Source organism: Artemia franciscana, chromosome 17, assembly GCF_032884065.1.
Source record: "Artemia franciscana chromosome 17, ASM3288406v1, whole genome shotgun sequence".
In the NCBI taxonomy this organism is placed as follows: Eukaryota; Metazoa; Arthropoda; class Branchiopoda; order Anostraca; family Artemiidae; genus Artemia; species Artemia franciscana.
In genome coordinates, this window is record NC_088879.1 from 23356941 (window position 1) to 23384880 (window position 27940).

The 27940-nt window shown below is 35.4% G+C and overlaps 1 protein-coding gene across 1 annotated transcript; it reads left to right on the plus strand.

The window, feature by feature from the left end:
- The first annotated feature begins 1701 nt into the window (after positions 1 to 1701).
- Positions 1702 to 6752, plus strand: LOC136037514 (zinc finger BED domain-containing protein 5-like). Its single transcript, XM_065720236.1, has 3 exons — positions 1702 to 2380; positions 3831 to 3908; positions 6682 to 6752. The coding sequence occupies exons 1-3, from the start codon at positions 1702 to 1704 to the stop codon at positions 6750 to 6752; spliced, it is 828 nt and encodes a 275-aa protein (XP_065576308.1).
- Positions 6753 to 27940: the final 21188 nt, after the last annotated feature.

Genomic DNA, 27940 nt, shown 5'->3' on the forward strand with positions numbered 1-27940 from the left:
TTGACAATTATGTGTTGTAGGTAGTGGAAATAGTAATAAATTTAACCTAACATTTGGCGAGGGTTTAAGTTCTAATAAATCTGTTGAAATTAAAATGGTATAAAAATATTTATACGAAAAATAGTAAGTTATAAAAACCAGCCCGCCATAAAAAAAAGTTGTTCACCACAATGTTTTGCTTTTATACTTCTAACTACTAAAGCAAGAGATTTAAGCTTTTTATTGTAAAAGGTAAGGTCTTGACCCATCTTTTGGGACCATGCACTCTCTGTGACAATTTGTGTAGGCCAAACCATTTAGTATATTGCCTAACTTTGTGGCATTGCTTAGAAACTATGATAGTAATGAAGAGTGGGAAATGAGGATAAAGACACAACTAGTATATTTGTAAAAGATATATTAAATACTAGTTCTTTTAGGGGTGTAACAATAAAAACAGAACAAAGAGATAGAAGACATTTAAAACAAGGGTTTTAAGTATAGGCAATAAAGTATTAACTAATCAATGTTTACTTTTAAAAATAGTGTTTTAATAAACAGTGTACACTTTGACAAAATCTCAGAAATTTACTAATCAAAATTTTGCTTTTCATCACAATGTAGCATATCTTTCCAATTTTTAAAGTTCAATATATTTTGCTTAAACTATAAAACTCACAATTTTAGAAGAGAAAGTCTATTTCTCTATTTCCGCTCCAACTATATCTATTTATTACAAAGTCGATGTTTACCTCAATATTTCAGTGAACATTTGTACTGGTCAGTCCTGTCAGTTTAGAGCTCTTTGTTAGGATTTCCTCTTCTATTCATCCTAATATATTCAAATAAAGACCAAAATCGTCAGAAATATAGGAACTCTAATAAAGATGCATGTAGGCATATGCTTCAAACTAATTATATCAATCAATTAATCAATAGTTTTATTGACGCATATGAAATGAGTGAAGGGAAAAAAAGAGAGGAGAAAAAAAAATCAGACTATGATAAACAATACTAAATAAACGCACTATAATATGGGTGGCTTTGGTCTAGAGCAGGGCTTCTTAAACTATGGGTCGCGACCCCCAGGGGGGTCGCGAGACTACTGAAAGGGGGTCGCAAAGATCTGATACTTTTCAATCATTATAAGTAAAATTTTAAAATTAGTATACACACTACGTACAAATATAAATACAAATAAAAATCATACAAAATACTATTGTAGTTTTATTATAACTTTTTTTTGAAAAAAGTGGCAATGCAAAACTGTTATGTAGGGCCTATAAATGAAAATATGGAAGTAGCATTTATTAATAAATACAACGCGCTCCTCGATTTTCAACTGAACCTTCGACATTGATGTCTGGCCGCCTGCGTCAGTGTTTGTAAGATAACTTAGTGATTATAAGTACCCGGACGCCGCGTCGCCTTGGGCTTACAGCTTACACTTACTGTTTGTATTTCAGTTTGGACTCAGCTTTATCTTCGTAGTGACATGTGTGTATTTACTGTGTAATTTTCAGTTGGTGTTTTTGATTATTACGTTAAAGTTCAACTACATTTTGTTTAATTATTTATTATTATTTAACCATCATGGATAAATGGCTAATTAAAATTCCAACTAATAAGTCTGCCAAGCCGTCACAACCAAGTTGCAGTGCTTCAAATCCGATTTCTAGAAAAACAAAAAAAAGAAAATAAGGAGTTTTGGCTGCAGAAAGCATGAAACCGTCAAAACTGCAACGACATTTGAATACTAAATATGCAATGTTATCAAAAAAGCCAATAGAATATTTTGAGCGTCTTTTGCAAACATCAAATAAAGAAAAGAACAATTTGGAGAAGTATGTTACTTTGACTGATAAATATCTATTGGCATCGTATGAAGTTTCGTATTTGATAACAAAAACGAAAAAGCCTTATACTATTGGAGAGCAACTTTTAATACCTGCAGCTATAAGAATGTCCGAAATTGTTCATGGAAAACAGTATGCTGCTGAAATTAGTAAAATTCCATTATCAAATGGCACTGTGTCCAAAAGAATTTCAGACATTAGCAATGATCGATTTCAACAGCTCCTTATGAGGCTTAAAGACAGCTCAAAGTTTGCAATACAACTGGAAGAGTCGTCAGACATTTCAAAAATGGCACAGTTGTTACTTTTTGTAAGATATATTTATGAGGGAAGCATTCATGAATATATACTGTTTTGTCGTCCTCTGGAAGGTCATACTCGTGGAAAAGATATATATAAAAAAGTAAATGAGTTTTTTGAAAAAGGATTAAATTGGAAAAATTGTGTTGGTGGGTGCATGGACGGTGCTGCAGCAATGACCGGACAAGATCTTGGTTTTACACCATTTGTTAAAGCTGGAAATGATCATATTACATTTACACATTGTATGATTCACCGAGAGGCACTTGTTGTTAAAAAAAATTGCACCAGAATTAAACACTGTGTTTTTTGATGCAGTCAAAATCATTAACTTTATTAAATGCGAGCACTTAATAGTCGATTGTTTAAAAATTTGTGCATTGATATGGATTTGGATTATACAAGTTTATTGCTACATGCTGAAGTTAGGTGGCTATCAAGAGGTCGAAGTTTGAAACGATTATTAACTTTAAAAGATGAAGTTCTTATATTTCTAACAGAGCAAAATTCTAATTTGGCCGATTATTTTCACGATAGTTAATGGCTTCTCAAGCTATGCTATTTGGGAGATATGTTTGATAAAATCAATGATATGAATTTATCAATGCAGGGAGTCTGCGTTAATATGTTTATGTTAAAAAATAAACTTGAGGCCTTTGTTAAAAAAAATTCTTATATGGAAGAACAGAGTGGAAAGTGGATCGCACGAAATGTTTCCATTTACTGACGAGTATATAATTAGTAACAATATTTCAAAAAAAATACTCCTATAACAAAAATTATGGTTAATCATTTGAAGGATATGGAAGTTTACATGCATAGGTATTTTCCCAATGATATCGATACACAACAATGGATTTGCAATCCATTTTCAATTGAAATGGAAGAAATTAATTTTTTAAACTTAAAAGCACAAGAAGAATGTGTCGAATTAACAAGTGATACTACCTTGCGACTCAGATTTTCTCAAGTGGCTGTGCATGAATTTTGGATAGAAATCAAATCAGAATATCCCCTACTATCGGAAATGGCAATGAACAAATTACTGCCCTTTTGTACAACATATTTATTTGAATCGGCCTTTTCCACATTAACTTACATAAAATCAAATACCGTTCAACTTTAATAAACGTTGAAAATTTATTACGATCTGCACTAACTCAAATTGAGCCTAGATTTAATTATTTGTGTGAAAATAAACAATCACATCCGTCACATTAATATTGTTCGATGTTAATAATATATTTTTATTAAAAAAATGTTACAAAAGTTAATTTTTTCTATTGAATATATAGATATAGTTTTATGTCATTCTATATATTGTGTTTTATTACGACCGATATCCCGTCAACGTTTCCAATTATATATATGTGAAATGAATGGGTACGCATTCTTTAATCCTTATTTTATTTACATTGTAAAATAATGCGATATTACATCTACATCTACGGTTAATATATATTTCATTATATGGAGGAGGGGGTCGTTTAAAATTTCCTAAGCTTCAAGGGGGTCGCTATATAAAAAAATTTAAGAAGCCCTGGTCTAAGAGAATATGAGTTGAATTACTCCTTTAAAAACCAATATGTGTTTGTTATCTTTGTATTTGATAGGTATAGATTGGTGATTTAAATTCTCAGGGTTTCAAGCTGCAGAGATTTTTAATTAATTATTTTTTAATCTTTATATTTTCAGATTTTCAATTCAAACATTTAAATATTGTTAAGTCTGTTGAGCACAAAAATTTGAAATTTGACTCAGATTTAAAATTAGGTAAGAGAATTTTCCTGTAAAAATTTTGATTTGTAAACAAATTGTGGAAATATGACTGGATGGCATGTATCAAAATAATTATAAAAATCCTCAGTGGTATATAGCAGTTTAGACAGTTTTATAGACAAATACATGCAACCCCTATACAAAAACATAGCTATATATTGTGACTGGTTGGTATTGAAGTAATATTGCAGTTGCATTCTGTTGCTGTAGTTAACTCAATCTGTGTGAATTTCCTATTTTTACAATTGTTTTAATTTTTTGATGTTTGTTAAAAATTAATGCCATTCCACTGATTCACATTGAGAATTCAGACCCATTTGTACCAGGTAGGTAAAAATAACAAACAAATAATTATTTCCCTTCTTTTATAAACAATTTTTGGAAATTTTATTCTTCTTAAATGACTACTCCAACTTTTGAAGCAGTATTTTGGCCTATATACTTAGTTTTGAGTATATACTTATACAAACCTTTATTGAAGTTTGGAGAGTATGACCTTTATTTTAATGTTTTATGATGAACAGAGGTGATTTGTCATATAATGTAGAGCTTTGATTAGACGAAAATAGGTTGTAAAGTCGCCACCGCGTGCTCACCAAAATCCAAAAACTTAAATTAATAATTTTTGCACTTCTCATACATTTACTTTATATTATACAAATCCCCTAAAAAACAACATTGTAAAAACATCCTGCTTTGCAAAAAGGCGAACCCAAAAAACCAAAACAGACAGCTAAAAAAAATAATGATATGAATTTCTTTGCCCTAAAGCCATTGCAAGACTCAAAAACAAATTTTTGACCGTAAAAAGAATTAAATATTTTGCTTTTCAGCCCTGTAGTGACACCACAATCCTAAAATATCATTTTGATGATATTTAATGAGTACTGTAAACATTTAATCAGTACTAAGTAGTGAAAACATTCAAAATATACCATAAATGCAAAATATGTCTTTGTTGCCCGTAAAAGGGGGATTTCAAAGCCGCCGGCCGCGTTTCATTCGCGGAAGTCAACTGCAGACCCTAATTACTGACCTAGTCGGCAGCTTGTCCCGTGAGAGACCATTGTTGTGTTCGAAAAAGGGTTGATTTGATTTGATTCTCAGTTCATAACTTCATCTGATCTGATCAGTCAACTCAGATAGTTCAAATAGTTCAAATCTGTTTTAAAGTGCCGATATGTCTAAATTTTATGTCACAGTGTTCAAAGTGTATTATTTTGCTCTTCAAAGTGTGTTATTTTGTTCTGTTTTGGGGAGACCGGAAATCTCGAAAAACGGTTAGAATGGTGGGATCGGCATAGTTCTTGACCCTACTCCCTAGTGTTATTTTGCTCTGTTGTGACTTGTGAAGCCGATTTCGCCGACACTCGAAATCGTTATTTTGATATAGGCTAGGCTAGTAGTCTGGCGAATACCGGATATCTATAAGACCCGTAAGAATAGTGTATCCGAATTTGTACTATAGAATCCTTGAACTGGCAACAGGTTAAGAATTGGTTTCAAGTTAAAACATGTTATTTTGGTAAAGAAACAGATAATAGAAGCAGAAAAGCCGCCTACCCCCTAGGACAGGTCAGTAGCCTACTTCTTGTGTTGCCCACGTGCAGGGATGTATAATTGTGCAGTTCCAGTAAACTTGGTACTTACCCTAAAAAAAATCCTGTCACGTAAGGTAAGCCACGTCCTTATTGTACACAAATTATCCAGTGGAAATGAACTATCTGAGTTGACTGATCAGATCAGATGAAGTTATGAACTGAGAATCAAATCAAATCAACCCTTTTTCGAACACAACAATGGTCTCTCACGGGACAAGCTGCCGACTAGGTCAGTAATTAGGGTCTGCAGTTGACTTCCGCGAATCAAACGCGGCCGGCGGTTCACATAATTAGAACTAGAATTACGAATACGAGTAACAGAACTCAGGCAGAATTTTCACTGTATCACACTGCAGCTAAAACTACTTGATCACATAACTTGAACTAGAATTATGAATACGAATCACAGTCAGAATTACGAATATACATGACAAAAGTACAGCACGTGTCCACTGCAATCCGCTCTGACTATAAATCTCACTATCAACACTCCTGACTTAAAGGGTTCTCTCAAAATATAACATAACAAGACCAAAGGTTTCAATGAGATCCCATAGATTTCATATTTGATCCAGACAATTGCGTCTTGTAGATCTGGTCTTCGCCAGACTCCTTGAATATATGTACTATTTAATATTTGACCAATGACTGGTCTTTCGAGAAAACAAAGTTCAGGTTTGGATTCAGCATATGGTTTTATCTTTGATCCAGTGTTTCCACTTTGAGGGATTTATCCCTTTCTGAGGGATTTCTAGGCCTTCCGCGGGATTACTTTCTCTAAAAAGGGATACGGGATTTTTCAGAGATAATTGAGATATTAAGGGATTTCCCCTACTAAAATAGAGATATTCAGTATTTTCAGTTTTGATGGTGTATTCAAGGATTTTTGTTGGTGTTTGGTGCAGCTTCCAGAATTTTTTATCTTTCCCTGTAAGGATTTTGTTTTTCGTCAGTATGAGCGATATAGTGAGCTACGCGCCAACTTTTTCAAAATTGCTTGGCAACTGTTTCAAAATTCAACAGCGGTAATTGGAATTGGCTAGTTGAATAAGAAGAAACAAAAGGAAAGTAAAAGTAAAAATTTCTGAATCAATCTGACATATTAAAACTGGAATTGAAATAAACATTTTTGACAAGCTTTTTGCAGTAAAAGTTGCCTGTTATAGGTTTTATTGCTTTCTCTGATGACTGTTCAAAGTTAGAGGATGGACAAAGAAGTTATAAACTACTGTATTAAAACAATAAGCATCTTCATCAAGTTATCATTCACCAGTTTTCATTCATCGTTCAAAGCGAAAGGACCTAGGTATGATTTATATTGCATTCTCAAAACCTGTTTCAAGAAAAGTGTTTTCATTTAAGTCAAAACTTGCTCGGTCGGAAATATTTGTTACCGAGTACCTAACATCAAAAAAGAAACAGATTCTTGACTCGGCTAAAAGTAAGCTCGGAAACAGATATGTTTGGTCGAACAACGGGACAATTTTTGGAAAAAACTCAGCAGGAGAGATCCGTAAAATTAGAGCTATGGCTGAAGTGGTCCGTTTGCCGAATCCGACCGCATAATTTTGAGTTATGAAATTAAGTTGTTGCACTACTTGTATGTTTGTTTTCCTCTTTGCATTTTATAGCCAAAATGTCAGTTTCTTTCATGTTTATCTCTTTCTTTTTCCTTCTACTTTCTGTCTATCAGACTTTTTTTTTCGTATTAAATAGTCACCTTAAATGAGCGTGAACAGATATGATGACGCTTTGAATGAATTTGAACAAAACCGGTTTATTCTTGGAGGCCAAGCTCGTGACACACTTACGGGGGATGATGAATGCATCGATCATTTTTCGTTGAATTGTCGCCCCAGTAATTATGTGAATCCGAATGATCTTTATGAGTATTCAAAACCTGTGAGTGCAGATGAAAGAGCGATCGTGTTCTGGAATTGTCAAGGTCTAAGAACGGCATATTCTCCTTTATGCGAGATTTTAAGTTTACTGGATAAGAAACCGTATACTGTAGGCCTATGTGAGACATTTGTTTCTAGCAAGTCACTGCCCTGGGATTTTTCTTTTCCGGAATATGTTTGTGAGCGAAGAGAACGGACAACCATGGAGCAGGGCGGTCTATGTATTTTGATAAATGAAGGTACCCAATATTGGGTTAGGGATGACCTCTCCCAGTGGCTGGAAGGTAGGATCGAAACACTTTTCATCGAAATAAAAAATGAAAGAAAAAAAAATTGATTTTGGGGTTAATTTACAAAAATCCGTCATGTGATATTAGTTTTTTTATTGATGAGTTTGAATTGTTATTAGATAAAATTAACAATGAAAATAAAAATAAATTTATGATGGGAGATTTTAATATTGATTTACTAAAAAAACCGAATAGCTCAGATTTTGTTAATATGATGGTGTTACATGATAGTTTTCCCTTTTGTAACTATTCCAACTCGGATTTCGCATCTTTCGGCCACCTTAATTGATAATTTCTTCGTTAATGGTGGATTACTTGAAAGATCCCAAGCAGATGTGATTGTGTCAGACGGGTCGGATCACCTTGTTTTAATAAGTAAAAAAAAGCTGAATCAGTCAAAGGAAAATAAAAGGTGTACAAGGGCATCGTTTTACCGTGAAATGAAAAGTAAAAACCTAAACAGTTTTGCAAATAAGATGGATGAAACGAAATTTTCGCGTGTAATAGAAGAAGTGTCCAAATGCAGCATATGACCTCTTCAGTGCGATAGTGACTAATGTAATGAATGAAACATGTCCCTTACGGAGAATCAACCCTAATAGAAAGTTTCCTAAAAAACCATGGATAACAAAAGCCATTCTAATTTCAATAAAGCAGAAAAAACAACTTTATGTGATTTATTTAGAAAATCGTTCAAATGATAATTTTATAAAATTCAAAAGGTTTCGGAATATTTTAAATTCAGTAAAACGGAAAGCTCAGAAACTTCATTTCCAAAATGAATTTCATGAAAATCAAGGGAATATGAAAAATACATGGAAAAAATAAATAAACTTTTGGGTAATTTTCACAATAGGGAGGAGGTGAGAGCCATGGAGACGACGGAAGGTCGTCTTGCTGATTCTCAACAAATGGCTGAGTTTCTGTGTGATTATTTTGCAAATGAAGGAAAAAGACTTTGCGATAACCTCGCTTGCCCTTACAAGCTTATTGCCTTTCTTGGCAGGCGAATGGCGAATAGTGTTTGTTTTCTTTTCTTAATAAATGTATATCTAAATATCTAAATGCCCTGCCAATATCCAGGGATTGTTTCAGACATGTTCTTATTTCCCTCTTGGTCATTCCAGTTGCTATTATCCAGGCATTTCAGTTAGTTATTTTTTAAATGGTTACTGAGCCTTGTTGACATCCAAGATGTTGACATCCAATCCGATTCATGTGATACTGATGAGTCAGGAGAAGTTAGACGTGCAAGGCAAGAAAGGAAACCAGCTAAGACAAAAAGATGTTGACATCCAATCCGATTCATGTGATACTGATGAGTCAGGAGAAGTTAGACGTGCAAGGCAAGAAAGGAAACCAGCTAAGACAAAAAGAAAGAATGAAACAAAAACCTCTAAAAAGTCTCTCAAACTTTACAATGCTGGTTGGGAAAAACTTGATCTTTTTCGCGGTTGGTTGAAACCGGTGTCATCTTCTAAAGAGAAAGCTTTCTGCGTTGTCTGCAAGAAAGAGCTTCTGTGTGGAAAGTCAGAGCTCACAAAACATGCCAAATACAAAAAGCACATTCAAAATTTTGAAGAATGGGACAAGGCATGCAGATCCAGCGGTAAACTTGATACAATGGTTCAGAGCAATTACCAAGTTCAAGAAACAGAAGCCCGCTTAGTGAGTTTTGTAATGGAAAATAGCCTGTCTTTGGTTCTGGTTGAAGATTTGGTTTCATTGGTCAAAACTCTACCTCCTAGGAGTGTTCTAGAAAATGTGAAGCTTGCAAAGCAAAAAGCAACTAATATGATGAGACAGGGACTAGCTGGGTATTACAAAGACATTCTCATCAGGAAACTAAGAACGACTGCCTTCTCCGTAATTATCGACGATACTGCTGACATTAGCAGCACCAAACAGCTAGCTATTTGTGTAATTTTTTGCTCAGAAGACTTGAAATTGGAGGTCGATCTAGTCGACCTAGTTGCATGTGAAGATGAGTCGGCGAATGGGATATACTAGACTGTGAAGCTTAGTTTGCAAAGACTGGAGGTGCCCATGCCCAATCTGATAGGTTTCTGTGCTGACTCCACCAATAAGATGATGGGTAACACAAATTCAGTTTCCTCTATGTTCAAGAGAGATTTTCCCTGGATAGTCATTGTCAAATGTACTTGCCACATGAGTCACTTGTGCGCCTCATATGCGTGTAAAAAACTCCCAAAAAGCTTGAAAGACCTCTGTAGAACGGTCTACTCACATTTTAGCATGAGTGCTAAGCGAGGGAGAGCCCTAAAAGAATTTCAGGACTACTGCAATCTCAAACCACACAAGATCCTGTCACCAGGGCAAACTAGGTGGCTTTCTCTTGAAGGTTGTGTCAAAAGACTCCTTCAGCAGTGGAAAGCCTTGAAGCTATATTTCACGAACGTGGTTTTTGAAGACCCAACCCATGGCCATGATAAGGTCTTGGAAACCCTACAGAACCCACTGATGAAGACGCTACTCGAGTTTGTGTCCTTCGCACTCGGCCTCTTTAATGAATTCAACTGCCTATTCCAGACCGAGGATGGGTTGTTTTATCGCATTAGACAGGAGGCAGAAGAGCTGGTAAGAACCTTTGCTAGTAGCTTCATGAACTTATCATACATAAGGACCTTTTCCAACATTCTAGAACTGGACGAAAAGAATGAACCTCAATACCTACCACTTCGTCAAGTGTACCTGGGGATGGAAGCTCATGACAGCATGGCTTTGTTGTCACGTGACCCATGTGTCAAGCAAACAGAGCTGGACTTGGTATACAGGCCTGCCCGTGATTTTTACGTCGAAGCCATAGCACAAATCAAGGCAAGGTTCAAATTCGAAGACCCTATTTTTGAGTTTACAAAAGTGTTGGACCCGAAAGTTGCAAGAGAGCTGAGTGTGCGAACTCTGTCTCCATATCTCGACAAATTTAGCATGCCGGGGTGGGACAAAGCGAAAATCGAAGCAGAGTGGAGACGCCAGGCCATGGTTGATCTTCCAGAAAATCTGAGTCTTGGCATTTCGTCAGCAAAGGAGTACTGGGGATACATATTGAACCTGAAGATTGGTGCTGGGGACTTGCGCTTTGCCCACCTTAAACAGGTGATACAGTGGTTCTTGACCCTTCCATTCAGCAACGTTGTGGTCGAGAGGCTTTTCAGTGATTTGAAAAATATTAAAACAGATCACCGCAACCGTTTGGGACAGTCGACAACAGCGGGTCTGTTGCAGTGTAAACACGGAATGAAAAGAGCTGGCACTAGTGCCATATCCATGAAGTTGGATACCGAGATGCAAAAACGACTGAAAGCTGTAAAGGCAAGCGCTACCTCAAAAGAGGCAGCTGAACTCGTATCCCAGCCAGGTCCCAGTGCTAGTGTCTCTAATTAGAGCGTTTTTAATTGTCCTGAATCAAACTGAAACCATTACCTAATTTGTGATATATTTGATTAATAAAAAGAAAAAAATATAAACATGATATTTACTTTGACTGCGATGTGTAAGAGCATGCATATTTGAAGGTCATGTTCGATCGTTTGTCTATTTTCATCCTGTTCTTTCACCTTTCGGGCGAATGTGGCAAAAAATTTTATATTGTTGGTTTAACAAACAAAAATAATGTTCTGTTCTTTGACTCTTGAACGAGAGGTTGAATTCTGCATTCGTTAGTATCCATGCTCAAGATAGGAGAATGCAAATTTTGGGATTTAGTTTTGAAGTTTTTTTTTTGTTAAAAAAAATTATAGTGTTTGCATCTTCCAGTGCTTTTCAGTTCGTTCGGAGAGATTTTTATTTAAAACAATCGGGTGCTCAGACAGAAGCACACAGATGGACTTCGTGGACCAGAAAACCAGTAGCTAACTGTCGTGATTAGCATGAGAGGGATTTTTCAAAGGATTATTGTTTAACCAAAAAGGGATTTTTAGGGATTTTTCGTCTCTGATTCGGGATTTACATCCCCCTAATCTTATATCGAAACTCTAATCAACTTCAGATAAACTTTAAACTTAAAAAAAAAATCAGGCTTTGGCCGATTCCGGGCGAACTATTTGCCCGGCGAGCCCTTTTTGCTCTCCTTACCACTATATCGAACCTCTTATTAACTTTAAATTTTACTTTTTAAAATTTTCCGGTTGAGGCCTAGTTCCGGGCGAACTGTATGTCCGGGTGGAAAATAATTGTCATATATGGATTCAGTATATTTTCTTACCCCTAAACTGAACATTTAATCAACTATAAATAAAACTTTTAATTTTTTTTCCGGCTTTGGCCGGATTCCGGGCAAACTAATCGTCCGGGTAGTTGACGATTGTCATATACGAATTCAGCATGTCTTCTTACCCTTTTAATCGAGCCTTTAATCAACTTCAAACAAAACTTTTACTTTTAACAAATTTTCCGGTTTTGGCCGGATTCCGGACGAACTAATTGTCCGGCGAGAAAATAAGTTTCAGATATGGATTCAGCATGTCCTATATGGACTATCTCATTGGCTTTTTAAAACATTTGTTTCGTTCCTTATTTTGAAACCCCTCCCCCACCCCTAGATATGGGGCTACAGGGCTCATCTACGAACTTGACCTATACTTTGACCCAATTGATCCTCATACCAAATTTGAATAAAATATATCTACCCCATCGACAGTTATCGTGCTAACAGACAGACGGACGGACAACTTTTGCGATGTCATAGATATCCCTCCACTTACGTGTTGGGATCCCAAAAACCATAACAGTTCGCTTTGGGGCTCAAATTGAAAAAAAAATTATTGGTTCTCTCCGTGCGTTAAAATCCATTTTCTTGAATAAGTAAGGAACTAATATTTTCCTGTTTACTAAGGTGATTTTGTTTTATCTTCCTTTTGTTTATATTTTTTTTAAGGAGAGAGCTGTTAGTTAAAACGACTAATATTTTGGAAAGTTTGAACATTGGAAGTTTAAGGTGGTTTGAATCATTTATATTCTTCAGGAGTATAGGCCTATAGTTATCAGAAGAATTTCTTATGAGCGCAAATGGGCGGTAGGCCACAAACCCTAGACAAAATTCACGCCACAAAAGGTAAGCCATCACTTTAACACAACTGATGCAAACAAGACTCATTATAACACTTGTTCTCACAATGTTTCGAATTTTAACAGCTGTCTAGCCTTGGAACTTGGAGAGTAAGCTACCTACAGACAATGATTTATTTAATTTTGGCCCACTTGTTAATTCCAGCAGAGTTATACAAAACAATCTAAAAGGAATGATATGAAACACAACAAGAGCTAGTAGGTCGTATGGCACTTGCAAGGCTGGTTCAGAAAATGAAATACAGAATTTGCTTTTCGTTCTGATCATTTGAAACCAAAACCCTTGAGATAAAAATGACCATGAACTTAGAAATCACGAGAGTGTGTCGTTTTGTAAAAAGTATTTTATTTTTAGATTTGGCTGTAATGATGTGTACTTTTCTGTAAATGATTTATCCAGAGCATCTGTTTTTTATTCTCACAAAGTTACATCCCGATCTCTCCAGTCTAAGCCGGTCACGTATCCTCCTCCCCCCCCCAAATAGTTGTCGGATCTGGTCCGGACATGAAAAAGATCACCAGAGACATGTCCTCTGTTCAATTATTAAATTTCACTCGAATCTGATCACCCGTTCCAAATTTACGCATGACTCACTATTGCGGATTCCCCCTTCCTCCACTCCCCCTACGACTATCGGACCGAGTAAATTTTTATTTACAAGTCAGTTTGATCGGGTCCCAGATACGCCGATCCCACCATTCTAACCGTTTTTCGAGATTTCCGGTCTCCCCAAAACAGAACAAAATAACACACTTTGAAGAGCAAAATAATACTTTTAATACACTTTGAACACTGTGACATAAAATTTAGACATATCGACACTTTGAAAACAGATTTGTCCCTTTGAAAACAGATTTGGTATGGCTGGCTTTGGCCTACATCTTAAAATCCATCCTCCTATCCTCCTATATTGTGAAGCAGAGCAAAATAACACTAGACAGTAGCGCCAAGACCTGGAAAAAGTGGGACACACTCGAACAGCAATCACACTAGCACCACTAGCGATAGTGAACGTCCCTACTGAAACTCAATCGGTCTTGCACCAGCGCTGGCTCCCAACACTTCATATTTTGAACAAAGCAAAAAAAAGATACGAACTTTCTAAACCCGCATGTTTGTCTCGCTTTAAATGTCGCAAGCGTAGTGGGCGGCGCTATGAGTATGGCCCGTATGGTATCAGGGACCCGATCAAACTGACTTGTAAATAAAAATTTGCTCGGTCCGATAGTCGTAGGGGGAGTGGAGGAAGGGGGAATCCGCAATATTGAGTCATGCGTAAATTTGGAACGGGTGATCAGATTCGGACGATTAGTTTGCCCGGAATCCGGCCAAAGCCGGAAAAAAAATTAAAAGTTTTATTTATAGTTGATTAAATGTTCAGTTTAGGGGTAAGAAAATATACTGAATCCTTATATGACAATTATTTTCTACCCGGACATACAGTTTGCCCGGAACTAGGCCTAAACCGGAAAATTTTAAAAAGTAAAATTTAAAGTTAATAATAGGTTCGATATAGTGGTAAGGAGAGCAAATAGGGCTCGCCGGGCAAATAGTTCGCCCGGAATCGGCCAAAGCCTGATTTTTTTTTTAAGTTTAAAGTTTATCTGAAGTTGATTAGAGTTTCGATATAAGATTAGGGGGATGTACTTAATTTATTTTGAGGTTTAGTTTTTGCTGGACAAGTAGTTCACCGGGAATCCGGCCAAAAACGGATATTTGGTAGAAGCAAGGCAGGAAGCTTCGATCAAAGATAGGGTAAAAACCATATGCTGAATCCAAACCTGAACTTTGTTTTCTCGGAAGACCAGTCATTGGTCAAATATTAAATAGTACAGATATTCAAGGAGTCTGGCGAAGACCAGATCTACAAGACGCAATTGTCTGGATCAAATATGAAATTTATGGGATCTCATCGAAACCTTTGGTCTTGTTATGTTATATTTTGAGAGAACCCTTTAAGTCAGGAGTGTTGATAGTGAGATTTATAGTCAGAGCGGATTGCAGTGGACACGTGCTGTACTTTTGTCATGTATATTCGTAATTCTGACTGTGATTCGTATTCATAATTCTAGTTCAAGTTATGTGATCAAGTAGTTTTAGCTGCAGTGTGATACAGTGAAAATTCTGCCTGAGTTCTGTTACTCGTATTCGTAATTCTAGTTCTAATTATGTGAACAAGTAGTTTTAGATGACTTTCAATAAAACCATTTAGTTTGCATAAGTTTCGTATGAAAGAAACATTGTTCCTTGTTGATAGCTGATTTTGGAGTAATAATAAGTCTTCACATGGGACCACATTAGTTCTACCCTGAAGGACCAAGGCTTTAAACCTGAGACTGGGGTGGAAGAATCAGCAACTTGGAGCTTGAAGACCACAAAACTGACAGATTTGATGTAAGTTAATTTGTTATTTACCTTGCATTTCATAACCTACCTATGCTAAGGGCAATCCTGTATATAGCCTAGTCTCATTTAGACCAAATAGCATAACAAAAAAATCGAGCCTTTTTTTAACAGTATTTATAGAATTTCAATTAAATATGAAATTAAGGAAAATCTGGGGCTTTTGAAAAGGGAACATGTTAAGAAAATAATTCTTATTTTGTAATATACAAAAAATTATGTTTAACATATTTTGAGGACACTTCCACTATACTTTATCCCCCCTCCCTAATCTACAATTATAGAACCCAAATTATATACTTCTCACGAACCATTATTTTTTTAAATTAATACTTATATAAAAATCAATGCTCACACATTGAAGAAGTGATGCCAATGTTCGTCCCGGCATAAAGGCTAAGATTTATTAGTCTACTTAGCCCTTGTCTAAAAACAAAATTCATATATTAGTATACTTGGTATTTCTAAATTTAGAACTATTAATATCTTATTCACTTTTTGTCTTTCAGAAATCCCAAAAGTATTTCTCCATTCAAGACATTTCTTGTGATGCTTATTTCACTAATGATGCTCCAACATGTATTGATGCATAAGCTGACACAACTGTAACAAGTTTGCCCTTTTTTACTGGAGAAGAGCCAAGATCTGATAAGGTATGTATTAAAGCAATTTGTCCTAAATTTTTCTATAATTCTTAATAATAGACAGTTGCAAGAATAGGTTGCATCTGGCACGAATAATTTTTGTGGAATTGCAATGCTATCATACATGATTTAATATAGATATTTGAATAAAAGATATTGTACTTTATCAGTGACTGAACCAAAAACCTGTAAGACATCAGAGTAGTAATAGCCAATGACAAATAATTTGAAGTCTGGCCTGCTCACTTGTCTTGGTTTTTGACATTCCAAGGTATTATCCTGATAGCTTTTAATGACTTTTTTTGCTATTATGTTGGTGAGAATAATCACCAACAACTTGGTAGGTATGTATTTTGTGTGTTGAAGTGCACTGTTAGTTGTGTTTTATGATGGCAGTTTTATGAAATCCGTGCTTCCAAAATAGCCCTTATAGATTTTCAGTAGAGTCTTGCATACTCAGAAAGCTAAAGTTGATAGTCTTCAAATTAGCCATGAATTTTTAGGTTTTCAATTGAAAAAGAATTTTAAAACAAATATATTCAAAATCTAAGAAGTATTATCTTGAAAATTGTGAAAAGTGTTATCTTGATTAATGAAAATAATGAATATTTCAAGGAATGAAATTACTTTACAATTTCAAAGAACAACTGTTCAAAAAAATTAAAAATTCAATAAATTACTTTTCCCCAAATATTAGACACAATTTCCCACAGCTTCCAATGCAGAAGATTTCTCTGCAATAACTTAACATATCATCATGGCTTAATCACTTAATAAATGATATCCTCAAAATATTATTACATAAAAAGATATGAAATAACTTGCAATACATATAATTACTATTTATAATTTACTTAATGATTTTGTGAAGAAGAAACTGTTTTATTACTCTTGTTCTTAAAAAAATATAAAATAACATAGGCTCTTGCCATCTCCCTTCAGGAATATTTGCAGATAGCCTTGATACTAAGGTGTTTGAATTACCAAAGTGCTCCTATTTCAGGTTGTCAGAAACAATATCATTGGGACAAGCCCATCTAAAGTTGGGAACCAGTCTGGTTCAAGGATGTTTGTGAGGAGCTGTCAACTTCAGTCCAGACTAGTAGAATCAGAACAAGGAACTACAAACATGACTTTTTGGCCACAATCAATCCCTCCATCTATGGACAATGCTTATATGTCTGATAGCCAAGTAGGTCTTCAGCAGAATCCTGGACCATATCCCTCTAAACGCTATACACAATCAATTAAAATAACATTTCAGGGTGCCAGGAAGCTTGGTTGTGGTTAGACTAAATGGGGGGCAGAGACAACTGCACCCCCTTCTAAAAAACTAAAAATGGACAGCAACATTTTCAAAGAAAAAATCAAATCAAGCGTAAATGTTGAAAGTATTACAGCAAATACTCCAGGATTATATGCCAGTTGTTTTCCTGCTACTTTAGAAAAAGCATTTGAAAAGGCTGCTAGCTTTTTTGAGAACTAAAAAAGTGAGGATGAATTCACACAGATTTGGTATGCTAGTAGTAGATCAACTTCGGAATTTTCCAATTTCTACCCAACATGAGGCACAGACACAAATGTTACAATTACTAAACAAGATAGAAAATGAAACATATTTTGAAAAACGATCTTAAAATTGTACATTAGTTTCTAAAATTTAATATTAATTTTTTTCCTATCTGATCTTTTATTTTTATATTGATTATTATCTTTTCAAAATTGATGTGTTTTATTTTCTAAATATTTTTGGAAGTGAAGAAATATTAATTTCAAGTCTAAATGTTTAAAATGCTAATCCAAACAGTGCTCCAGGATCAAATGCCAGTCGTTTTCCAGCTGTATTTGATAAGGCTGCTAGTTTTTTTTTTAACTAAAAAAGTGAGGATGAGTCATATTACATTTGGAATGTTAGTAGCATATCAGCTTCAGTATTTTACAGTTTCAACTCAACACAAAGGCCAAAAGGTTTTACAATTGCTACACAATATAAAAGATGAAAAAATTTTGGCAAATAATCTAAAAATTGTATACTATTTTCTGTGATTTCAAATCTTCCCTTTTTTTAACCGCATTTTTACGAAGTAATATCTGTTCGTTTTATGTTCTAATGCCGCCCCTTACTTTCCGTTAATAAAACTTGTTTTTTTATTTAATATTAGAATAATTTGAATTCTAATCAGTTCTAATTCTGAATTCTAATGCTGAAGTATTATCCCTTCCTATTCATGATTAAGTACCATGAAAAATCTTTTTTTTGCGTTTTTTAATGCTGTAAGGTCTCAGGTATAACCCTTGTGACTCTATAGATTGAACTGACAAATAAATCAGTACAAAAATTAATTTTTGAAAAGCTGTAAATTAAGGAGACGGTAACTCTGATCTTTAATTTCAGCTAATTTTTTTTTCACATCATCACGCCATCCTCTGATAATAAGAAAATTATATAATGCTCTTGTAAGACTACATTTGAAGTTTGGCTGCCCCGTTACAAATCCTCAATATTGGCAGCCCTAGAGAGCGTACAGAGAAGAGCAACTAAGCTTTGTGCCCCACACCAACAGCTTCCCTACCCTGAACGTCTGCGTCACCTAAAGATACCCACATTGGTTTACCAGCAGCACAGAGGAGATGTTATTTTTGTCAAGAAAATTTACCAAAACAATATGGCTAACTCCATTTTTACTCCCTCCCTTGCCACTATGACGCGAGGCCAATCAATGAAGCTGCAATAGAAGAACTCCAGACGCAGAGAGAGGACGAACTTTTTCTCCGTACGTGCTGTCTCACCTTGGAACAGCCTTACCAATGAGCCTGCCACTGGTGAATTGATTAATTCTTTCAAAAATGCAGTTGATTTGGAGTGGAGTAACGCGGAATGGAAGTACCAGTGGGAGGCGACACCCCACAACACCCACTAATTGCGTCACCTCATCAAATCAACAGCGAGACGTTCTACAGGAGGATGCAGTCCACCTTATCTCGCTGTAAATGCGGTTTAAGGTAATTCTATTCTGAAGTATTACACCTGCCTATTCATGAATAAGTAGTATGAAAAATCCATATGTTTTTTTTGCATTTGTTAATGCTGTAAGGTGTCATGTATAACCCTTGTGACTCTAATTAGGTCCCAAGGGAATGACTATATTTTGTACATAACACTTATAGGTTTAGGGGTGTTTTATAGCCTTATAATTGCCCGTGCTTGTTTGAGCGACTATGAAATGTTAGGTGTTTTTCATCAGCTGCGTAGACTCGCAAGAGAATCGGAAAGATAAGGTCATTCGCAGGTTAATAAACCCTCAGGTAAAGGCTTTTTTAAACCCATTAAGTTAAACTATTAATTTCACATACATTTTACCAGTTTATTCTTTTATCTGTGTTGCTGGTGTTATTTTTTGCTATCATTGTTATTTAATATCAAGTACCTGCTACCTGCAGCTCCTTCCAATAATTTTGAAAACAAAAATGATATAGATTTCAGCAATTTAATTTTGACCATTCTATGTTTCAGGAGTGACAGCGTTCAGTTGGCCTTGGCAATTCATAGAAGAGCGTGTGGGGTATAAATGGATGCATGTAATTCATTTTGCCATTTTAATGGTTGTGATTCTCGCTAACTCAATTGCATGGATCCATTATACCCCAAAACCAGGAGCCATCATCCTTAATATAACGGCCAACACGTTATTCCAAGGATTGTGTAATACGGCGCTCCTAATCTGGAAGGCGTTTTTCTTCTCTTTTAATCTACTAAAAGAGGAGGAAACATCGTACATTGTAATCCAGATAGTCTTTTTTTTGTCTGTTTAGAGAATATAGACTATTTAGTAGTTCTCAATTCAAAGTCAACAGTCAACATTAAAATTCAAAACAAATAGAAACTATTACATAGAGGAGGGAGACCGCCTCCTCCTTAGAAACTTGCTTTTGACTCCAAAGTTTGTTTTTTGTTCCAATAATTTGGAATAACTCCTTAAACACGAGGTTCATTTAATTTAAAATAATAAAATTTTGTGAAAAAAAGAGGTACAATAAGGGGTGGGCTACATTCATCATATCATATGTTTATGTTTTTTTTTGTTTCAGCTTCTCTTCTGGTTGTTCCCCGATCATTTGAAAGAACTGGCCCGGTTTTTAAGGAATATCCTATGCTTTGTGGTTCGGTATTGTATCGCCTATCCTGTGGCATTTCTATGGGTTAAGCTTCCCAGCTCTGCCCAGGAGTTCTTCGAAGTAAGTGTTTTCAATCTAATAAGATATTGTTTCTTCCTTCATCTAACAGTTAATCTGAGCCACTTATTTACGAAAATAATATGACCACGCATTGGGCCACACTTTGGATAGTTGGACGGAGAACACAAGGTGGATGGAGTGGCGCTGAAACAAAATACTTAGAATAAAGTTTCTGAGCTATTTGTCACATCTCCATTCTTACAAATTACGATTCGGACTGCATATACGCTATTCTTTGAATTTGACGAAAATATGTAAAACCTCAATAATAATTTGCTGAAACGGATTGTAAAGAAAAAAGTTAATTTTTTCCCCTGGCTTTGATTGTTGCTATTTTCCAATTAAAATAAAATTTCTTATTTGAAATACAATTTATTAGCTGTTTTAAGAATATTAATGGCTTAAGAATATGGTATATTAGCTTTAAAATATTATTTAAACAATAATTCTTTTACCATCTTGTCTGCTAAAAGTAACAATAAATCAGTCGAACATAAGAGATTCTAAAATCAGTTAATTATACCAACACGATGAGTAAATTGGCTATTTAGCTCCATGTATCTGTTGAGGTTGGATCCCTTTTACTACAAGTTTAAAGGCTTTAAAAAAAATTTATATGGAGCAATCTAAAAAAAATGAAAAATCTCAGCCCTTTAATAAGCGTTTTATTGCTTTCCACATGAATAGCCAATTTATTTGACTTGTTTTTATAATCAGCAGAAAACTAATTCGAAGAAAAATGCTTTACATGGTTTGAATTGGTCTACCTACGTGGTCTAAGGTATGTTCATTTTTCATTTTGTTTTATATTGGTATTGCTCTTCATGCATTTACTAATGTATTTTTTTTCTAAATGGTGATAATTTACATAATCAGCCAAAGGCTCCCTAAGGCCTGGGGAGGAATAAAAAGAGACGTACTAGAGGTATAGCCGGGGCAAAATTACCCAAAATCCTAAATTTCTGGCCTCTTGCAGAGGATGGTCTGGGTACTATTATAAAATTTTAAGTGTTTCTTTTATTACCCCACCCCAGATAAAATCCTGTGTTTGTCTGCTTGTGGTAGATGTGTAACATATAACAAATTCTTTTTGGTTGACTTTTGTAATTGATTTTTTTTTAGAATCTCAAAAGGAAAATAATTTCCTGTTGGGAAAGGTTTCGTCGTTTCGTCACTTCGAAGTTGACCAAAGATGGAGGAAATTCATTGGGTGTGTAACGTTGAGTAAATTATTGAATTCCTTCAAATAACCCCTTAACACCGGAATATACATAAATGAAGGCTAACAATAATTTAAAAAAAAATATTTCCACACTCCCAATGAATATTTTTTTAATTTTACTTTAAACGACCCAATATGTTCTGCCTCCCTAATGCCAGCTGGGATATCATTCCAAATAGCCGGAGCTAAATACCTTATTCCGAAAGCTGCACGTGTGGTGTCTCGGTACTCAACAATCAAATTATCTGCCTCTCTAGTCTCATACCCATGGAGTGATCAATTTGTGAATGATTCGCTTGGATTCATTATGCCCCAAAACCAGGAGCCACCCTACTTAAGATCACAAGCAACATCTTGGAAGGAGCGTGCAATACGGCGCTGCTAATCTGAAAGACGTTTTTCTTCTCTCTTAATGTGCTGAAAGAGGAGTAAGCGTCTTACATCGTCATCCAGATTGTGATGACGTGTTTCTAATAGAATTGTGTTTCTAATAGAGCGGGTTTTTTTAAAAATAGCCACATGGTAAAGATGAATTCTATAATTGTTTAGTTCATTCAGGTTTTTTGCAAAGAGTAATATTTGTGATTTGGTAAATTTTATCACATTCAGTTTACCTATTGCTGCTAAAAAGAGGAATATATTAACAGTTGGCAAAAAACAGTGCACCGTTCGCTTTGTTTGCCAAGAAGAAAATTTTTCCAATTTTCGACTGGACAACGTCGGAACCAATTCAATGTTTGTAATAGGAGAGAAAATATTGTCTGGAAAATCATTAATGTTAAGCTACGGCGATACCATATGATTGTGCATATTGAATTTGTTTTTGCGTCAATTTTCTCAATTGCATGACTGCGTGGCAGCGTTCAACAGCACTTGCACAATAACACTACAAAATTGGGGATACAGGATCGGGATTATGATGGAACATAGTCCTGTCCATTTATTAAATCCTCAATTTGAGGTGCTTTCTGGAGCCTACAGTAAGTAGAGTAATGAGTATGATATTTGCGGCAGTTGCAGTCTTCACATGTGCTAATTGCGCTAATTATTATCAAAGATCTACACTGCCCAGCCATTACAAAGACCAACGAGAATAAAATACCAACAGTGAACAAACAAACCGGACTACAGAATGTAGAAAGAAAATATGAGAACTAAAACGACGCGGATATAAATAAAAGGTTTGAAGAACAAATTTACTTGTAAAAGCAATTGTTCAGCAAGAAAATTCCGAAAGTAAGCAAAGAGAGATTTCCCTAATTATATATTTTGCGAAGTCGTAAAACATCCTGTTTTACGGATGTTTAAGGGCAAAGTTACCCAAAATCCTAAATTTCTGGCCTCTTCCAGAGGATGGTCTGGGTACTATTATAAAATTTTAAGTGTTTCTTTTATTACCCCAGATAAAATCCTGTGTTTGTCTGCTTGTGGTAGATGTGTAACATATAACAAATTCTTTTTGGTTGACTTTTTTAATTGATTTTTTTTTTTGAATTTCAAAAGGAAAATAATTTCCTGTTGGGAATGGTTTCGTCGTTTCGTCACTTCGAAGTTGACCAAAGATGGAGGAAATTCATTGGGTGTGTAACGTTGAGTAATTTATTGAATTCGTTCAAATAACCCCTTAACACCAGAATATACATAAATGAAGGCTAACAATAATTAAAAAAAAAATATTTCCCCACTCCCAATGAATATTTTTTAATTTTACTTTAAACGACCCAATATGTTCTGCCTCCCTAATGCCAGCTGGGATATCATTCCAAATAGCCGGAGCTAAATACCTAATTCCGAAAGCTGCACGTGTGGTGTCTCGGTACTCAACAATCAAATTATCTGCCTCTCTAGTCTCATACCCATGGAGTGATCGATTTGTGAATGAATCGCTTGGATTCATTATGCCCCAAAACCAGGAGCCACCCTACTTAAGATCACCACAAGCAACATATTGGAAGGAGCGTGCAATACGGCGCTGCTAATCTGGAAGACATTTTTCTTCTCTCTTAATGTGCTGAAAGAGGAGGAAGCGTCTTACATCGTCATCCAGATTGTGATGACGTGTTTCTAAAAGAATTGTGTTTCTAATAGAGCGGATTTTTTTTAAAATAGCCACATGGTAAAGATGAATTCTATAATTGTTTAGTTCATTCAGGTTTTTTGCAAAGAGTTAATATTTGTGATTTGGTAAATTTTATCACATTTAGTTTACCTATTGCTGCTAAAAAGAGGAATATATTAACAGTTAGCAAAAAACAGTGCACCATTCGCTTTGTTTGCCAAGAAGAAAATTTTTCCCATTTTCAACTGGACAACGGCTGAACCAAATCAATGTTTGTAATAGGAGAGAAAATATTGTGTGGAAAATCATTAATGTTAAGCTACGGCGATACCATATGATTGTGCATATTGGATTTGTTTTTGCATCAATTGTCTCAATTGCATGACTGCGTGGCAGCGTTCAACAGCACTTGCACAATAACACTACAAAATTGGGGATACAGGATCGGGAGGATGATGAACATAGTCCTGTCCATTTATTGTATCCTCAATTTGAGGTGCTTTCTGGAGCCTACAGTAAGTAGAGTAATGAGTATGATATTTGCGGCGGTTGCAGTCTTCACATGTGCTAATTATTATCAAAGATCTACACTGCCCAGCCATTACAAAGACCAACAAGAATAAAATACCAACAGTGAACAAACAAACCGGACTACAGAATGTAGAAAGAAAATATGAGAACTAAAACGACGCGAATATTTTGCCTGTATGAAATAGAGGCGTCTTCCATGCTGACAAAAAAAGATAAAACTATAAAAAAGCGAAAATCCCAAACAAAGAATAGGGAAAAAAGAAAACTTAGAATAGGGCCACCAAATGGCTCCGGTATAAAAAAAAAAATTCCTACAATATGAACACTATAGGAGAAGAGCGCTGATTCGGCTTTACTCAAATTTTTGCAATCATTCTATACTCTTCTGTTCTGGTATTAGGCCACTTCTGTTAAATAGTGATTTAAAACGTATTCGCATAGATTAATACCGGTACTGCAAATTTCTTTTATATCTACCTCGTTCTTACCAGAATACAAAACTGGTTAAAAAATATTGTGTGACAGATATTACTGGTGCTTTCGAAAAATTATCTGCCAATCTAGCTATTGAAGCGATTTATAGGCTAGGATGTTTTCATCGCCTTATCTGTCTTTTTTCTGTATGTGATAAAATTTGTTTCTTGTAATTACTTTTGCTGTTTTTTTTTTGCATTTTACTCCACTTAACCTCTGTTTTGTAAAGTGGGTGATAAATAAATTATTATTATTATTATTATTATTATTATTATTATTATATATTCATGCCTACAAAAATATTATGCTACTACGAGGAGGCAACCCAAAGTAGATAAATTAGTTAAGAAACGAAGATTATGTTGCTGCCCCTTCAAGTCATCCTTATTCAATTCTTAACTGATTCCCTAGTGATGGAAAGGATACAGCTGTTGAATTCCTTGCAGAAAAAGTAAGAAAGCTCTAACAGTTTTGGAAAAATTTTTCATTAAAGAATAATTCAAATTTCTCAGCATCTAGTAGGAAAATACTGGAGATAATTCTTGGTTTCAGTAATGCATAAATGTTGCTCTGGTATAAGAAGACACAAGGGGTATTTACACTGCTCTCCTTCGCTTTGACTTATCTTTTTTACTTTGTTGCAGATCTCAAATGCAATGGAAACAACCAAACCAACTACAATGAAACCTGATTACCGGATATACACTACACCTGATTACCGGACCACTATTGAAGAACAAAAACCAGAAAGTAAGCAATTTTCTTACTGTTTTGTTAATTAATTGAGAAAGCAGGCATATGATCTGGTGGTTGTGTTGTATTCAACACAACCTCCTATGGGGGTTGTGTTGCTCTATGGGGGTGAATAATTCCTTAAAGACCTTCTTCCCCCGAACCCTATACTTTCAACAGAGAGACTTATACAACTAGTCTGTAGCCCATATTCGTGAAGCCACAAGTCTCTTAATTAATGTAAGCGCTCGATGAATTTTACCAATCAAACAGTTCGTGGTAAAGAACTGTAGTAAGGAGCGAGCCGGCTCAATAGTTACCGAAACTCTAAAAAATGGAATTTTGATACCAATAGCTACATCAAAAGAATTGCATTTGAATGCTGATTTTAACTAAATAAGTTTCATCAAGTTTAGTCTTACTCGTCAAAAGTTATGAGCCTGAGAAAATGTGCGCTATTTTAGAAAATAGGGGGAAACACCCCTAAAGGTCATAGAATCTTAACAAAAATTACACCATCAAATTCAGCAAATCAGAGAACCCTACTGTAGAAGTTTCAAGCTCCTATCTATAAAAATGTGGAATTTTGTATTTTTGCCACAAGCCAGATCATGGATGCGTGTTTATTTGTTTTTTCCCCAGGGGTGATCGTATCGACCCAGTTGTCTAGAATGTTGCGAGAGGGCTCCTTCTAACGGAAATAAATAGTTCTAGTGCCCTTTTCAAGTGACCAAAAAAATTGGAGGGCACCTAGGCCCCCTCTCACGCTAATTATTTTCCCAAAGTCATCGGATCAAAATTCCGAGATAGCCATTTTATTCAGCGTAGTCGAAAAACATTATGACTATGTCTTTGGGGACGACTTACTCCCCAACAGTCCCCGTGGGAGGGGCTACAACTCACAAACATTGACCAGTGCTTACATTTAGTAATGGTTATTGGGAAGTGTACTTTGGGAAAACAAACAGAAATTATTACCCATATGAGGGGCTCACCTCCTCATAATAGCTCGCTTTACGCTAAAGTATTTTTGGTAATGTCAACTATTTATTCTACGGCTTTTGTGATTCAGGGGTCAATCTTAATGAATTGGGACAAAATTTAAGATATAGTGTAAAGAGCGACGTACTGACGAGGGGGCGAACCCTCTCATATATGTAATAAAAACATGAGAATAAAAAGTTCTTTACGTAAGCTAATTTATATGCTACGTATATCTTTTACTAATAAGAAAAATTGGAAGAAATTGGAGGGCAACTAGGATTCCTCCCCCGCTCTTTTTTTTCAAAATCATTGGATTACTTGGTATATGAAAGGGGCTGCTTCCTCATCAACGCTCCGCTCTTTGCGCTAAAGTTTTTTACTGTTTTAAAAAGAAGAGTTGAGAGAAAGAGTCAAACTTTAACGTAAAGAGCGGGACATTTATGAGGAAGCATCCCCTTTCATATACGAAGTAATATCTGTTCGTTTTATGTTCTAATGCCGCTCCTTACTTTCCGTTAATAAAACTTGTTTTTTTTATTTAATATTAAAATAATTTGAATTCTAATCAGTTCTAATTCTGATTTCTAATGCTGAAGTATTATCCCTTCCTATTCATGATTAAGTACCATGAAAAATCTTTTTTTTTGCGTTTTTTAATGCTGTAAGGTTTCAGGTATAACCCTTGTGACTCTATAGATTGAACTGACAAATAAATTAGTACAAAAATTAATTTTTGAAAAGCTGTAAATTAAGGAGACGGTAACTCTGATCTTTAATTTCAGCTAATTTTTTTTTCAAATCATCACGCCATCCTCTGATAATAAGAAAATTATATAATGCTCTTGTAAGACCACATTTGGAGTTTGGCTGCCCCGTTACAAATCCTCAATATAAGGGAGATGTGGCAGCCCTAGAGAGCGTACAGAGAAGAGCAACTAAGCTTTGTGCCCCACACCAACAGCTTCCCTACCCTGAACGTCTGCGTCACCTAAAGATACCCACATTGGTTTACCAGCAGCACAGAGGAGATGTTATTTTTGTCAAGAAAATTTACCAAAACAACATGGCTAACTCCATTTTTACTCCCTCCCTTGCCACTATGACGCGAGGCCAATCAATGAAGCTGCAATAGAAGCACTCCAGACGCAGAGAGAGGACGAACTTTTTCTCAGTACGTGCTGTCTCAACTTGGAACAGCCTTTCCAATGAGCCTGTCACTGGTGAATTGATTAATTCTTTCAAAAATGCAGTTGATTTGGAGTGGAGTAACGCGGAATGGAAGTACCAGTGTGAGGCCACACCCCATACCACCCACTAATTGCGTCACCTCATCGATTCAACAGCGAGACGTTCTACAGGAGGATGCAGTCCACCTTATCTCGCTGTAAATGCGGTTTAAGGTAATTCTATTCTGAAGTATTACACCTGCCTATTCATGATTAAGTAACATGAAAAATCCATATGTTTTTTTTTCATTTGTTAATGCTGTAAGGTGTCATGTATAACCCTTGTGACTCTAATTAGGTCCCAAGGGAATGACTATATTTTGTACATAACACTAATAGGTTTAGGGGTGTTTTATAGCCTTATAATTGCCCGTGCTTGTTTGAGCGACTATGAAATATTAGGTGTTTTTCTTCAGCTGCGTAGACTCGCAAGAGAATCGGAAAGATAAGGCCATTCGCAGGTTAATAAACCCTCAGGTAAAGGCTTTCTTAAACCCATCAAGTTAAACTATTAAGTTCACATACATTTTACCAGTTTATTCTTTTATCTGTGTTGCTGGTGTTATTTTTTGCTATCATTGTTATTTAATATCAAGTACCTGCTACCTGCAGCTCCTTCCAATAATTTTGAAAA

Coding starts and splice junctions, on each gene's coding strand:
- LOC136037514 (XM_065720236.1), top strand. CDS start 1,702: ATGAAACCGTCAAAACTGCAACGACATTTGAATACTAAATATGCAATG. Junction 2,381..3,830: donor TCATATTACATTTACACATT/GTATGATTCACC, acceptor TTATATTTTCAG/ATTTTCAATTCAAACATTTA. Junction 3,909..6,681: donor TGACTCAGATTTAAAATTAG/GTAAGAGAATTT, acceptor TGCCTGTTATAG/GTTTTATTGCTTTCTCTGAT.